Source organism: Morus notabilis, unplaced genomic scaffold, assembly GCF_000414095.1.
Source record: "Morus notabilis unplaced genomic scaffold, ASM41409v2 Scaffold794, whole genome shotgun sequence".
Classification (NCBI taxonomy): domain Eukaryota; kingdom Viridiplantae; phylum Streptophyta; class Magnoliopsida; order Rosales; family Moraceae; genus Morus; species Morus notabilis.
Genome location: NW_010359940.1, coordinates 184,873 through 199,719, shown reverse-complemented (window position 1 = coordinate 199,719; position 14,847 = coordinate 184,873). Strand labels below are relative to the sequence as shown.

The 14,847-nt window shown below is 33.2% G+C and overlaps 1 protein-coding gene across 1 annotated transcript in view; it reads left to right on the top strand.

Annotated features, from left to right (window-relative positions):
• LOC21402104 overlaps positions 1-4,555 on the top strand; it is a 5,079-nt gene extending 524 nt beyond the window's left edge. The window contains 4 exon segments of the mRNA XM_024163907.1: positions 1-3; positions 5-377; positions 1,763-1,931; positions 3,938-4,555. The exon segment at positions 1-3 is cut by the window's left edge and continues 524 nt beyond it. Of these exon segments, the coding sequence (XP_024019675.1) occupies positions 1-3; positions 5-377; positions 1,763-1,931; positions 3,938-4,404 (1,012 nt within the window). The 3' untranslated portion in view covers positions 4,405-4,555.
• Positions 4,556-14,847: the final 10,292 nt, after the last annotated feature.

Here is a 14,847-nt window from a genome sequence, read left to right as displayed (position 1 = left end):
TTTCCCCCCCCAGCCTGTACTGTCTTAGCGAGGCCGAGAGGGCCCTGGCGCTGAGGCTGCACACGGCGGCGTGCGACCGGACGGCTGCGGCGGCCCTGCTGAGGGGGCTGGTGAAGGAGCTGGGCGGTGGTGGGGTCGGGGAGGGAGGGGCAGAACAGGGATTTGAGGGGAGTGGGGAGGGTAGTTTGGGGATTGAGGAGATAATTCCGAAAGGGAAGGCTGATAAGCCGTTTTGGGCGCGTGGAGTTGACGTGCTAGGGTACTCTCTGAACGCGTTTAGGCTGTCGAATTTGGAGTTCAGAGATGCGGTTTCGCCGAGGAGTTCTCGAGTGGTCAGGCTGCAGATTAACCGGCGGGACACTGAGAGGCTTCTTGAGGTCAGTGATTTTACATTGATGCCCCTTAGGATCAGGAAGGATATTTTTTTAGAAGTATTTACACAAAATATCATTTTTTACCCATGTTGAGGATAATGTCTTTTATTCAACAATATTATGTGCATTTTATGGTTATTAATATAATATAATTTTAAATATACACATTTTTATTTAGGTGGTTGTGAATTTATATAACTAATTTTAAAAGATAGTTTACCTAGTGATAGAAATATCATTACGGATTATCTTACCAATTTATAATGCAAATATAATTGAGTTTTGTTAAATTAAAAAATGTTCTTCGAGAAATGGTAATGAGGATGGACTGATTTGTGGTCTAGCATTTATTAATTTAATGGTCTACATTAATGGGTCGATATGAGTTAGTAATTAACCAATGTCTCAACGATTTATTGATTCATTAGTAATAAATCATGGTAAGTTAAATATTAGACCTATTTTATAATAAACCGTTGATATGATTTATCAGTACAAAACCCAGTAACAAAGGCGGAAAGAAAAAAGAAAAGAAAAGAAAAAGTTCTGCTATTAATTAAAATGGTGATTAAAACTCGCCATCCACCTAATTCTTTTTTTTCTTTTTTCTTTTTTTCAATTTAGATTTAGCTCCAACTTATGACTTGAGATTAGCTGCCGTAAACTAAGAAGAAAAAAGTAAACCGTATTGTTTGATTGTGTTTGTTGGTGAAAATTGTGTGCCAAACTTCTAGTAGGGTGAAAAAATGCCGCATGTTAATGTATTGTTTTAAACCGTTAGATGCTCATTAAATACGTAAGATTTACATGCATTTTCATTTTGATATGATTAGTATATGCCGTATTGGCAAAGCTTCAAAACCCCATTTCGTGTGATCCGACCAAGTCATATTCGTATTGGTCAAGATATGATTCCCAAGGAGATAAGAGTGTGGGCCTTACAGGCCTGCATGTTTCTGTATAGAGTGGGCATGAAGATTTATGTCATTTCTTAAGCACTATTAAGATTTGTACTCTCTTTTTTCTTCTATATTAAGTTAAGAAGGTCAAATTTTTAAGAAAATAGCACAAAATTAAAGAGGGGACGTCGTCCCGAGCTAACTATTTTAGCACAGGGTATGGGCATATAGAGCGGCGAGTCTATGATCATGCCCCGGGCCCCGACCATACCCCTTCACTTGTGAGTAGGAGACTTTTACGTACATTAGGTTGTATATCACTTTTGAAGTATTCACCTATACCACTTTGATGCGAAAATTAAGTTTAAATTTTTCACAAAAACGGTATGTTTGTGCATAATACTTAAATAAACTGTCTGTTATAGGTGGCTGGCCACCTGGTTTATAGGATTTGAGGTTAGATATGATTAAAAGTTGAAACCAATGCAGGGTTGCAAATCAAGGGAAATCAAACTGTGTGGGGCGTTGGCAGCTGCTGGGCTAATTGCTGCTCGTTCCTCCAAAAATCTTCCTGATCACCAGAGGGAGAAGTATGGTGTCGTTACGCTCACCAATTGTCGTTCAATTCTTGAACCACCTCTTTCTAGCCAGCATCTTGGTATGAACTCTAAAGTTTTCTCTTTGTTTTCTTTTGTTTTTCCCAGTGTGAATGGTTGAGACTTGAGATTCTCTTGCTGATAATCTTTGTTCTTCATGCCACTTTTGGTTTATTAAAGCATGAAATGAACGGAGTTTTTTGGAAATAATAATTTTAATAGGATTACAAAGGGTATTTTCAGTCAATGTTTTTCACTGATGCACTTTAAATTCACGGGTGTTTGACAACTTGGGACCTTAAATTTGAAAATATATTTCAATTGTGGTCTTGATGGTGTTCTCAAAGGGATATCAAATTGAAAACCTTGCTAAGATATGATAGTGGTGAGTATAGTGGTTGAGCAAGGGTCGCTCCCGCAGAGGATTGGGTTTAATCAATAAGTTATTAATTTTGCAAAACGGAAATATAAATAAGGGGTTGTAATATTCAACTAAACTAAATAAAATATAAGAAAACAAAACTTGAAATAAATAAAGAAGAAAACAATAACTAAACAAATGGTCAAAGGATTAATCTCCACCACTAAACAATGAAATCATAATGAATATGCAATATTATCTCCAATTTCCTATCAAAACTACCAACCGTAGATAGCAACAAACTCTGCTATCCCAATCTTTCCTTAGTTCGTCGTTAAGCAAAACAAGCTCTTCACTTAATCTATTTCCCTCAAACAACCTAGAATAAGCTCTCTAGATTTAATCCAAAGGAAGTATTACGATGAGAAAGATAGGTTGATCTAAGCAATAAACACAGAAGCTCGGATTATTTAACCTAAGTTATGCTCTTCATGTAATCATAGGAAAGCTTGACCACAATCAATAATCACATTTGCTACTAATGATTAGAAATTCAAGACAATTACGGATAAAGATTCCTAATTTAGCAATAGAATATTCTCAAGTCCTATTTAGTTGGCCACCCAAACAAAATAAGAAAATGATCATAAGCAATATTTATGGAAGAACATAAGCAATCTCAATAGAAAATTGGAAAATAACACCTAAATATTCAATCACAAATCCATGTCTAGGGTTTTGAAATCACCCTCAACTAAAATAAAACCTAATCTAACATAATTGAAAAATAAAATAAATACTAAAGAAAAGGAAGAGAATGAAAGAAAGAACTAGGATGATTCTTCAAGAATTTCTACGCAGACGATCCTCTTCAGAGCCACCGCTTGATCTTCTCCTTTTCCTCTTCTTTTTCATCTTCCAAGACGGCTGGAAAATATGAGGAAAAAGATCCTTGAAAAGACTTAGGAATGGTCTATTTATAGGCCTCCAAGTGGTGGTTTAATTGGGTAATTTTCAAGGCCCAAAATAGGGTTTCTTGATTGCCAAGTTGCGCATCAGCGCCGCGGCGCTCAACGGAGTTTTTTTCCGGAATTCATGACAGCACCTAGCGCCGCGGCGCTGGCCCTTTATACACATGGGCGCCATGGCGCCCAAAACTGGCACCCCTCTCTGGACTGTGTGCATCAGAGCGCCGCGGCACTCTTTTTCTCAAGCCGTGGCGCCCTGAACTTCTCCAAATTGTCCTTTTTAAGCTCCAAAGATTCCTTTAGCTTTCAAAACACCTAAAAACATAAAAATACAATTAAAACGCAAAATACTCAAGAAATAAGCAAGGAAACATGAGAGAATTAACCGGAACATGTGTGAAATTAAGCACTTATCAGGTCTCAATAACTAACATGTGCCAATTAATAGATGGAAAAATCCCACAATATTTTGCAGTAATGCACCCGAAAAGTTGAAGTTTTAACTTTTTAATTCTTGCATTTGTGACCCCAATCGTTGTCCCTTAATCAATGTTTGCTGTCGATTTGGCTGCATTGCTAAGATTGTCAAATGTAGGATCTTCAATACCAAAATTAAAAATTTGAAGTCCAATTTGCAAATAAGAAAGTTCATGATGCATTGGTTCAAATCATCCACACGACTTGCTCAAGAAAGTAGTGATTTTCAATTTTAATGTATGCGACTTTGTGTAACATCTAGGATTTTATCACTCTGCCATCCTTAATACACATGACATAACCGGGGGAGAAACACTATGGGAACTTGCAACAAGAACCTACATGGCCTTCGCAAATGCCAAGGAGAACAACAAGCATTTCACAGACATGTCTGACCTAAACTATCTCATGTGCAAGGCTATCGATACCCCGGGATTGACCCCATCATCATCCTTGAGAACTGCCTTTATTTCAGTCTTTGAGGATCCTGTTGTAAACCAAACTGATGAATTGCATAAAGATCTTTGCTTGGAGGACTACATAGGCTGCGCCTCAGTTCACGGTGTTGGCCCTTCCATCGCAGTTTTCGATACCATACGTGATGGAAGTTTGGATTCCGCTCTTGTTTATCCGTCTCCCCTGCACTCTAGGGAACAAATACAGGAGCTGATTGACCATATGAAGAGGGTTCTTATAGATGGTTGTGCCAATGTTGAGAATGAAAGCTAAGACTATTTGGTTTTCTTCTATTAATTGGGTTGTTATCTTTTGGGTGCCCATTTATTGCAGGCATTTCGGATCATGATGTTTGTATCAAAATAATTGAATAACTCGATTTTACCTGCAATTATAAGACTTCTTTGCACTTGCATTATGATAAGATTATGTTAGTTATGTTAGTAATTAGTTATCAATATAATAAGTCGTTAGTGGTTTTGATAGGATCCCCTTAGCATTTTGGTGGTTAGTTTGTCATTGTTTTGTTACTATAGTGGCTTAGTTAGTTAGATTTATGTGATATGAGAATTAGTATAAAAGAGTGTTAGAATAGTAAGTCAGTATGCAATTAGTCTTTAACAAGAGATCAAAGCCTCTCGAAAGCCTTGAAACTATCTTGTATTATATTATTTCTGCTTTACTTCTTCATTACAAAATCAGTTTAATTTCTTCTATATCTTAGTTCATATCACATTATCATTGAAAAATATTAGCATTATTCATTCTGTCACTCTCTCCATTCATTATTTGACATATGAGCTCCACTAACATAAGGACAAAAGAAGTTTTATTATTAGCAATTTTTTCATTTTTTTTAAAGAAATTTATAGACTAAATTATTAGAGGAGAAAAAAAACAAAGTTCAATAGCTATAACGTGTCAAATAACAAAAAAATTCAAGGACACAACGAGTTCTACAAACACTGTTTTGTTCAAGTAATCCTTTAAATAAATAAATAAAACTTCAAATAAAAATAAATAAATGATTTTTAGCACTATTAATTCATGAACTATAACATGTAATAATTGGTCCTTAAACTTTAATTTTAATAGATTACTGTTTTTTTTAGCATTTTTTATCCCAACAATAAAGTTGACAAATAATTTATAAAATTGAACATAAATAATTACATTCCTACAGCATAATAACTGAAGTCTTACAATAATTGTCATATTGTGCGCAAAATATTCTCTTTACTATCACTAAAACCTTTGAAATTAGAACAATTGAGTGTTTGAATCTACAGATTTTTTATTTATTTATTTATTGGTAAAAGAGATACGCAGATGAAGTGGGAGGAAAGAGGAAGAAATAGACTGGGAAAATTAGTTGTGCTAACTGCTAAAGGCCTATGCATATTCACAACTTTTTTTTGTTAGAGATAATACATAAAATATCCTATGTGTTTTGTCTAAAAACTACTTTCGCTCCTAAATATCCAAAATAGTCGTTCTATTTATAAAAATAAACTCAAAACACCTTCTCAAGCAATTAAATTTTTTCAAAAACTATGATTATCATTTCCAATCTTTATTAAATACAATTTAAAACATTATTAAACTAAAATATTAAATAAAATCAATCTTAAAACATGATAACATGACATTTTCAAAACTTAACTGTTTCTGGGCTGTTTCCGGTCTACGGGTAATTTGCATAAATGATTTTCAATCTTTTTAAAAAGTGATAATTTAATCTTTAATTTTTTTTTTTAACAAAATGACCTCTAATCTCTTTAAAAGTGACAATTTAATTCTTTTTGTCAAATTTTGTTAAATTTTTAACATAATTAATCATGTATAAAATATGTGATCTTATAAAAGAAAATATTTTGGTAAAATACCAAGATAAGCTCTCTTTCTCTTTCCTTCTCTCTCTCATCTCTCACGCTCTCTCTCCTCTCTTTTCTTTCGATCTTCATCTTCTCTATCGCCGAACAGTTACAAAAGCTCACGCGCTTTCCCCAAAATTTCACTTTGTTTATCATCTGGGTAGCGTTAATTTGACCGAATTGCATGTTGTTTAACATCAATTTCGCTAGATTCACGATTAATTTTACTAGGATCTAATCGAATTTTTTAGGGTATTAATTTTTCTTTTGTGTTTTGAGAGCGAGAATTTTTCTCACGGCAATGCCATCGAGAAATGTGGTATCTTCAGACAAAATGCAGTTCCCGAGCGCGCCGGCGAGATCTACCACCATAACAACCGGCAGTGGTTCCCTGACGAGCGGGACGGGTTCATCTTGTGGCTGCGCGGGGAATTCGCAGTGGCCAACACAATGATTGACTCGCTCTGCCACCATCTCTGGGCCGCCGGTGAGTACGACGCCGTCATTGCCTGCATCCAGCTGCGGCGCTGCAACTGGAACCTTTATGGACATTCATCCTCGCCCTCTCTGGATACTCCGATATCCGATTCTTCACCACGGCCTGGACTGACTCTGCCGCCCTCGATTCCTCGCCGCAATTCGCGATGAATTTCAACCAATCTTCCAAGCTAGGGCTAGGCAAGCGATCTTTGGGGACGATATGGAGGTCGCCGCGGCGGATGAAGACACGATGGAGGCTGTTTTCGGGGTTGAGCCAACGAGGGAGGTGGAAGGCGGCCTCGATGAGCAAGAACTCGCCGCCGGTGTCCCAAACCCTCACGAAGAGGTCGGGGAATCTTCGAGAAGCTTCGAAGTGGAGGAAGATGACAAACCACTCGTCTTTGAGATTATCGCCGTAGCGGAGCTTACCGTGGAGGTGAGGCATGTGGTCAGAGCAGAGGCAGGAGGGTTTGGGGGTTGGGATGGGAAAAAATAAAATGGAAATCCAAATTAATGGAGATGATCGTGATGTTTAGGAGAAAGGGATAATTTTTCTCGGGCATTTAAGTCATTTTATTAAAAAAAAGAGGTCATGTGATGGGTCACATTACAATATTCTGTTAAAAATTTAACGAAATTCGACGAAAATGATCAAACTCTCACCTTTTAAAGAGATTGATGTCGTTTTATAAAGAAAAATATTGATAATTAAACTGTCACTTTTTAAAAAGATTGGGAATCATTTATGCAAATTACTCTGGGTCTATTTTTATAAATACAAATGGTATTATGGCTATTTGCATAATAAAAAAGATAAAAATAGTATTTTAACCAAACATAAGGGATATTTGCTGCATTTTCCCTTTTTTTATCCTTGTCTTTCCAATATTTTTAAGTTTTTCAAATTTTTAATGGCATATGCCACATCAAAAAATCTTCTTAGACAACTAATTTATTTATTTATTTACTTATTTATTTAATTCTTATTATTTTTATTATATTGGTGTTTAGGATCCGACTCCTTTTATTAGACCCACCTCCTCTCTTTACCGTGAAAAAATAAAAATAAAAGAAATAAAAAAGGAAAATACACTAAATAACATATTTTGGATATGCTTTTGAAATAAATAGTATTTTTTTTTTCAAAAGTTGATAAATTATAGCCTATCTTCCTTAATTTATAAAAATATATTGGTCAATTCCAATTTTACCCTTATAGGTTTTCTCTTTTTTCTTACTTTTATCTCGTACACACTCTCTCTCTATCCCCTCTATTTTTCTTCTCCCTTTCGTTCTTCTCTTTCTTCGATTATCCTCTATCTCTCTCAATGGCTCTCCTCCGTGGGTTCCCCTCTCTGTCTCTCTTTCTCTGTTTCTTGTCAATCTTGATGATGCTCGTCGGCGATTCGACCCCATCGGAGATGGCGATTATCTTTGCTTCGGTAGAAATCCGCGGCTAACGAGGCATTTAGTGGCAGTTTCTGGTCATATCTCAACTTAAATTAAAAATTCGAATCAGTAAACTAAACGAGTTCATAATTTTAAGAATGGTCTCTAGTCGAGAAGGGTAGCTACTTGGTCTAGTCAGGGAATAGCTAATAATAAAATATAAAAAATAACTTAAATAAACATAAAGTCATCCTTAAAAACTATTTTATTTCTTTCTCGCTGAACACATGTCGCTTTTGTATTTCCTTTTAAGGGCCTCAGCTTTGTTTCTCAGTAAATGTGGGTTTTGTTTTGAGGTAAAGATTTGTTTCAACCATTTGAACTTAAAAATTCAATTGGAATGGTAGACCAATTAGATTTAAAGTGATGTTTGATTGAGAATTAAATGAGAACCATACCATTAAATCTAATTTAAATCCTTAATTTTATAATTGACTCCTGCCTTTAAATTCAATAATCTTAATTGTTGAAAACGGTCTTTTTACTTTTTATTTCTTCAACTTCAGGCTTAAAAATATGATAACTTCTTCATTTCAATCTTAATTGAGATATTTTTTTTAATGTGCTCATAATGAAAAGAGGAACAAATCTCCATCTATATTGTATATATAATAAGTATGTCATTTACAATGAGAGTTTATAAGATCTCTTATAAAACTTTAATGATAGTTTTCAACACTCAATTCAAACACAATTCGAATTTTATTCCCAATTTGAATTACAATTTATTTACATATTCAAACACTGGTTCGAATTACGATTCAAATCACCACAATTCAGATTCTATAATTCAAACCAAATCACTACAATTTGAACAACGAACCAAACAAATATAAGAGATGGAGTCTGGGTTTGTGTGATCTGTACCAGTTAGTCAAAATTGAGTCTGATCCTTTAAAACAAGCTTGAGTAACAACTACAATCGCGAGTGGGAGGAGTCATCGTCGCAGAGTTTGTGAGAGCATTACATAAGGTTAATCTAAACTAAGAGATGATGAATATATTTTTTTTTCATTTGTTATATTTATTCATTCATGTATAGAGAATATATAGACATATACATGACTCAAGACCCTACAATCAAGCTATACAGCTATGCAATTACATCCGTCAATTACAACAACATAATCACCTAAAATAAAGAGCAATCACTAAGGATTAAGAAAGGATAATTATAAAGATTTGTAAAGCTAATATCGTAGTATCTCAACAGTAAGGACCTTTAATATCCATGTAATTTCGCTAATTTTTTTTTCTTTTTTCTGCATTTGGCCAAACATAATGGGTTATTCATGAAGGTGGTAAATGTCACGACCCTAAAGGAGGGATCATGATTATTAGAGTTTAATTTAAAGATTAACTTAATTAAACTGTGTTAATTAACAAAAATCCATGAAAACAAAAATAAAATATATAAATACCAAAATATATTACTCCAGAGTCTTTCTTTTACAAATATTATCAAAACAGTCTATAAACTCAAACTTTACACAACATTGGGACAATGCCAACCAATACAATTTATATACAAGTATACAATACATCACAGAATTTTTTTGAAAAAAAAAAAACAACCTGCAAATTCAAAGTAACACGAACCGCTTCTAAGCTGGAGCTTTCAATTCAAAGATGTCATCTTACTACGCATCAAGACAAGATGCCAACTCTGGAGGGGAAAAACATTTAAAAACAAGGGTGAGCCGAATGGTCAGTAGGAAGATAACAGGGTACGATAATAAAATAAAAACATAGACGATATTTACAATAACCGAAATATCGATTTAAAACCATAACACTGTAAGAGAAATCGGCTCAAACATGTGACTCTTAGTAGATGCCATCGTATGCAGAATGAGGCTGATAATCAAGTATCTCAAAACTTCTTTAAAATGCTATACCGTTCTCAAATTCATTTCAAAGTGATAGGACGTCTATCACCCGTATAATCCATAAATACTAGGTATTTGTATTCCTGTTTAAACACTAGAACACCCAAGTGTTCAAAAAAAAAAAGAAGAAATGTAAACATCATATGCCAGTAGTTTGAAATGCTCTTTTAAAGTACCGATACATCATATAGTGCAAGTGCTCACGCTGCGGAGTGGTTCGTACAGGTTTTAGGACCTGCCCTTAAAGATACGATCTCCATATCCCAATCTCTGTGGCCATCATGCTGAATAAACTATCTAAACGCTCACATGGATAACGTTTGGGAACTTATATATATCATTCTCGAATTATTTCAATTCGGGACTAGTTCTTTTTCTAAAATTCACTTCCGAGAGCCATGCCTCACGAAAGTCAGGTTTCTGGAAGGTTTTCTATATATATGTTCGCTACACACACACATGTATATATATATATATATTCACATTCTTTTCAAAATCTGTTTAAAATCTCATCATCGAGGAATCTGACTTTCCACCATAAGGTGAAAATCCATAATGTATCTCCCAAAAGGGGATAAAAATACAACCTCATGTTTAAACAAGGTTAAAACTCAAGGAGTATGGGAAATTTTAACTAAAAATTAGGTTCTCAAAAGTTTTTGGGCGGAAACAAGTGTCACCGGTTGATCGGAGACAGTGATATCCAACACCACATGTCGACCGATGTTGTTTAGCCTAGTCGCCCGGTGCGGGTGACCGGTGCTACTTCGCAGACAGGAACAACTCGTTATTTTGGCAAGGAACAATGCTAAAACCTTGTATTTTGAATCGATTTTGAAATAAACTCATGGAAAATTACTTTAAACACGTCTTAGACACCAAATCAGGGCTGAATACCAAAACCCACATGTAATCCACCATACTTCTGTTGGGAATGGTGTCCTAGAAGCATAAGATGTAATATGATATTTATTATTTATTTAATAAAATAGTTTATTCATCATTTTATGTGTATATATTTGTGAATATTTTATGAATATCAATGACAATTCCGTGATTATTTATGTAACCTTAAACATTGTATATAAGTGTTATATACGAAAGGATAATGTTTAAGGATAATAATCAAAAAGCAATGTTCATAATGAATTTAATTAAAGTTCAGAATCTTTAATTAAAACATTATTAATACATGTCATTCCCATTTAGAATGGAACGGTGTTATCCGCACTGTTAATATGGTGAGATATTGAATGAGTGTATTTCACATAATGAGATTATGTGGAACAAGGACACAGACACAATATGAATTTCTAATAATTCTGTTAAGTATAGAAATTCTAATTGAGTCTACCGATGGTCATATATAGGATGGTCTTAATCCTGAGTTCTTAACAGACTCCTATTTATGGATTTGTGTCTTTTGATTTACTCGGTATGGATTTTGAGATCCTGAATCCTATTCCTTGTATTTTGGAGACATGATGAAGTAAGTAGCCGGGAATGTTATTACATGAGATGGAATCCATTCATTCTTAAGAAAGAAGTAGATAAATAATTCTCTTGAGGGTTGATTCAGTATTTGGACCAGTAGGAGCTCAAATTCATGAATGTGTTTTATGAATCACTGTCCATTAGAGAATCAATGGTACTCAAGGATAAAGAAGTAATTAGAGAGGTTAACGGATTTTACCTAGCTCTAATTATGAATTATTTATGGAGGATTGATCTATATACAATGACTATATCAAATGGACACTTCACAGTTTAGAAATAATTTATATCTATAATTTCAAGAGTGCAATTCCAAGTTTATAGTGGAGTAACTATTAGAATTAATAGAATTAATTAATTAATTAAAGTAATTAATTAATTATTAATTTTATAAGAGCTCGGGATTATAGGTCCATTAGTCCCCGCGTTGTCCTAGTAATTTTACCAGACACAAAGGACAAAATGGGAATTTTAGAATTACGAAATTCTAAAATTAAATACTCAAAAATCATTAATTGAAAATTAATTATTATTTAAATAATGTGATTATTTAAATTTGAATTTGAACACATCTAGATTTATCCATTTAAACTTATTTGATAAGTTGTTCAATTTAGAATTCAAATTAATTTAAGTTTGACTTAAATTGGAATTTGAATTTGAGTCAAAATTGGACTACAGGATAAATGATGATTTTCTGTTCCTTCCCTATCTGAAATTGGCGCCACATAGGGATGAGAATCTCCTATCTTAGCCGGCCACACTAAGGATAAGGGAATGAGAGATTTTGTTTCAAATTCAAATAGGAGATAATTAACAAGCTTTATCTTAGAGATAGAGATTGGATTCATTCTAGAAGTTTGACTTCTACTCTATAAATAAGAGAATAGTAGAAAATTATTGACACAATTTTTGAAACATTTTTTCTACCCTAATTGTTAGTGTGGCCGAAATTCTCAACACATAGAGAGAGGAAAAAAAATTTTATCATTCGCCGAAGCCGATCGTCGAATTTTCAGATATATATGGTAAATATAGTATTTACCAATAAATATGGTATTTACTACTCGTCGGAGCCAGTCATCATATTTTCAAATAAATATGGTAAAAATAGTATTTACCGATAAATAGAGTGTTAAACAGTCGTCGAAGTCGGTGATAGAATTTTAGATAAATATGATATGTATTAGGAAATACGGTATTTATTGGTAAATATAATGTCAGGTCACTGGAGTGGGTGATAAATTTTTGAATAAATATGATATTTACTAGTAAATACGGCATTCACTGGTAAATACAGTGTTAAACGGCCGCCGGAGTTGGTGGCTAGATCTTCAAATAAATATGATATTTAATAGTAATTATGGTATTTATTGGTAAATGCGGTACTTACTAATAAATACAGTGTTAAACGGTAGCTGATGTCGGTGCCTGAATTTTTAGATAAATATGATATTTACTAGTAAATACGGTTTTATCGGTAAATACAGTGTTAAATGGTCACCGGAGTCGGTGGCTAAATCTCCTTAGGGTTTTCCGATATTCTTGTAAATCTCTCTAATTCGTCTCTATAACGATTCATTCACTCTACAACGTTTCACTTTTTTAAATTTTTTAATTTTTTTTAATTTTTGATTTTTTTAATTTTTTTAATTTTTTTTAAACAAAGAAAACAATAATGTAGAACCGCGAATCGCAATCCCTAAGAGTGCTCTCAGGAAAGATTGGTGGAGTGAGGCCTCCTTAAAAACCAACCTCCTAGACAGAGCAACGTTCCCAGGAAAGACTGGTGGCGTAGAACGCTAACAAGGACCAGCCTCTTAGACAGAACTCTCTTAGTTTGTACTATTCAACGTTTCCACAAAATTGCTTGAAAATTTATTAAATTTTATGATGTGTTTTATGAAATGTTAAATGTTAGATATTAGTACCATAAGTTAATACTATTGTAAAACCTAAGGTTACACAAATTATGATAAATTAAGAGTCCTAATTTAATATCTAAATTGGTCACCTAAAAGTCACAACTTAAAAATTAATTCTAATTATGAATGAAAAAATAAAAAATAATAATTCTAGGCAATCAATAATAATAAGAAACGGAATTAAAAGAAAAGAGTTAAAGCTAATGAAGCATGAACAATAAAACTGACAACGAACAAAATGACCAAAATAATATTAATAATAATAAAATATAATAAAGTAAAGAAGAACTAAGAAAAGAAAAGACACAGCAACACGTTTTTAACTAAAAACAAATGTATAAATTTTAACTAAAAATAATGTAACAAAACTTCAAAGACACAGCAACACGACAACCAATTACGGACACAAATAAGTAAATAAATAAAAAAATGACGCTGTAAAAACGTTTTTTTTTTTTTTTTTTTTTTTTTTTTTTAAACAAAATAAGATGTAAAAGAACCTAACAAATTAATGAAGAAAAACTAAGCTAACTACCGAGAGAAGAAAAACCAACAACTTGACTGAGAAACAAAAATAAGCAAACATGCTAAATAGAAAGACTAAAATAAATAAAGACTTAAGAACTTCTTATTGATGCACCTTCCCGGCAACGGTGTCAAAATTTGATTACACCCAAACGTGTATAAAAATAAGCGGTCAATTGTAGCACAATTAGAACGGTCGATCCCACGAGGAGATAATAAAATCAAACAAAAGAGATTAGTAGAACAAAAACGTTAGAAAAGTAAGCAATCAAACAAAGAAAAGAAAATATTGTTTTTGTAGTTTTAGAGCAATTTAACATAAAGATAATGCAATTTAAAATGGAGAAAATTCAATAATAAAAAGTGGTAAGGCATTGAGAATCCTCCATATGCTTTGTTCACCTATTTGGATTTTGATTCATAAATTGACTCAATTGAAAGTTTCACATCCCAAACAATCAATCGGAAAATAAATATTTGAAGAACTTGTGAATTAAAATGTATTCGAGTAAATAAAATTCTTACGTCTAGAACAAGGAAAAATTGTCTTATGAGAAATCTAAAAGCGACAATATACCGTTGACAATATTGCAGTAAAAGACTACTCATAAAACAATACCTATCAATATATAATATCATACAACAATCACATAAAAATAGCTTGACTAGATTTATATAAAAGTTGACAATAAAATATATTGATAAGAGGGAGAAATATGATACAAGAAAATTATTTACTCAAATGTATAAAACTTACAAACCATTGGAGAATCAAAATCCAAACAAGTTCACTACACATATAAGATCATCTCTAGCCTCACCCAAATACTCTAGCCTAGCTTAAACATAATTCCCATAAAATTCTAAAAAGAAAGTATGAGAATAAGAGCAAGAAAATAAGAGAAAAAGTGTAAGAATTTAGGCTCAAAATTAACAACCTAATACATCTAACAAAGCTCCTATTTATAGGGTTTTTGAGCCATGCCAAAAGTTGCAATCAGCAACAAGAAGAAAATGAACGTTTTTTAATTAATTTGGGTTTTACAATGCTTTATTTTGGAAGTAAAGACTGATAATGGG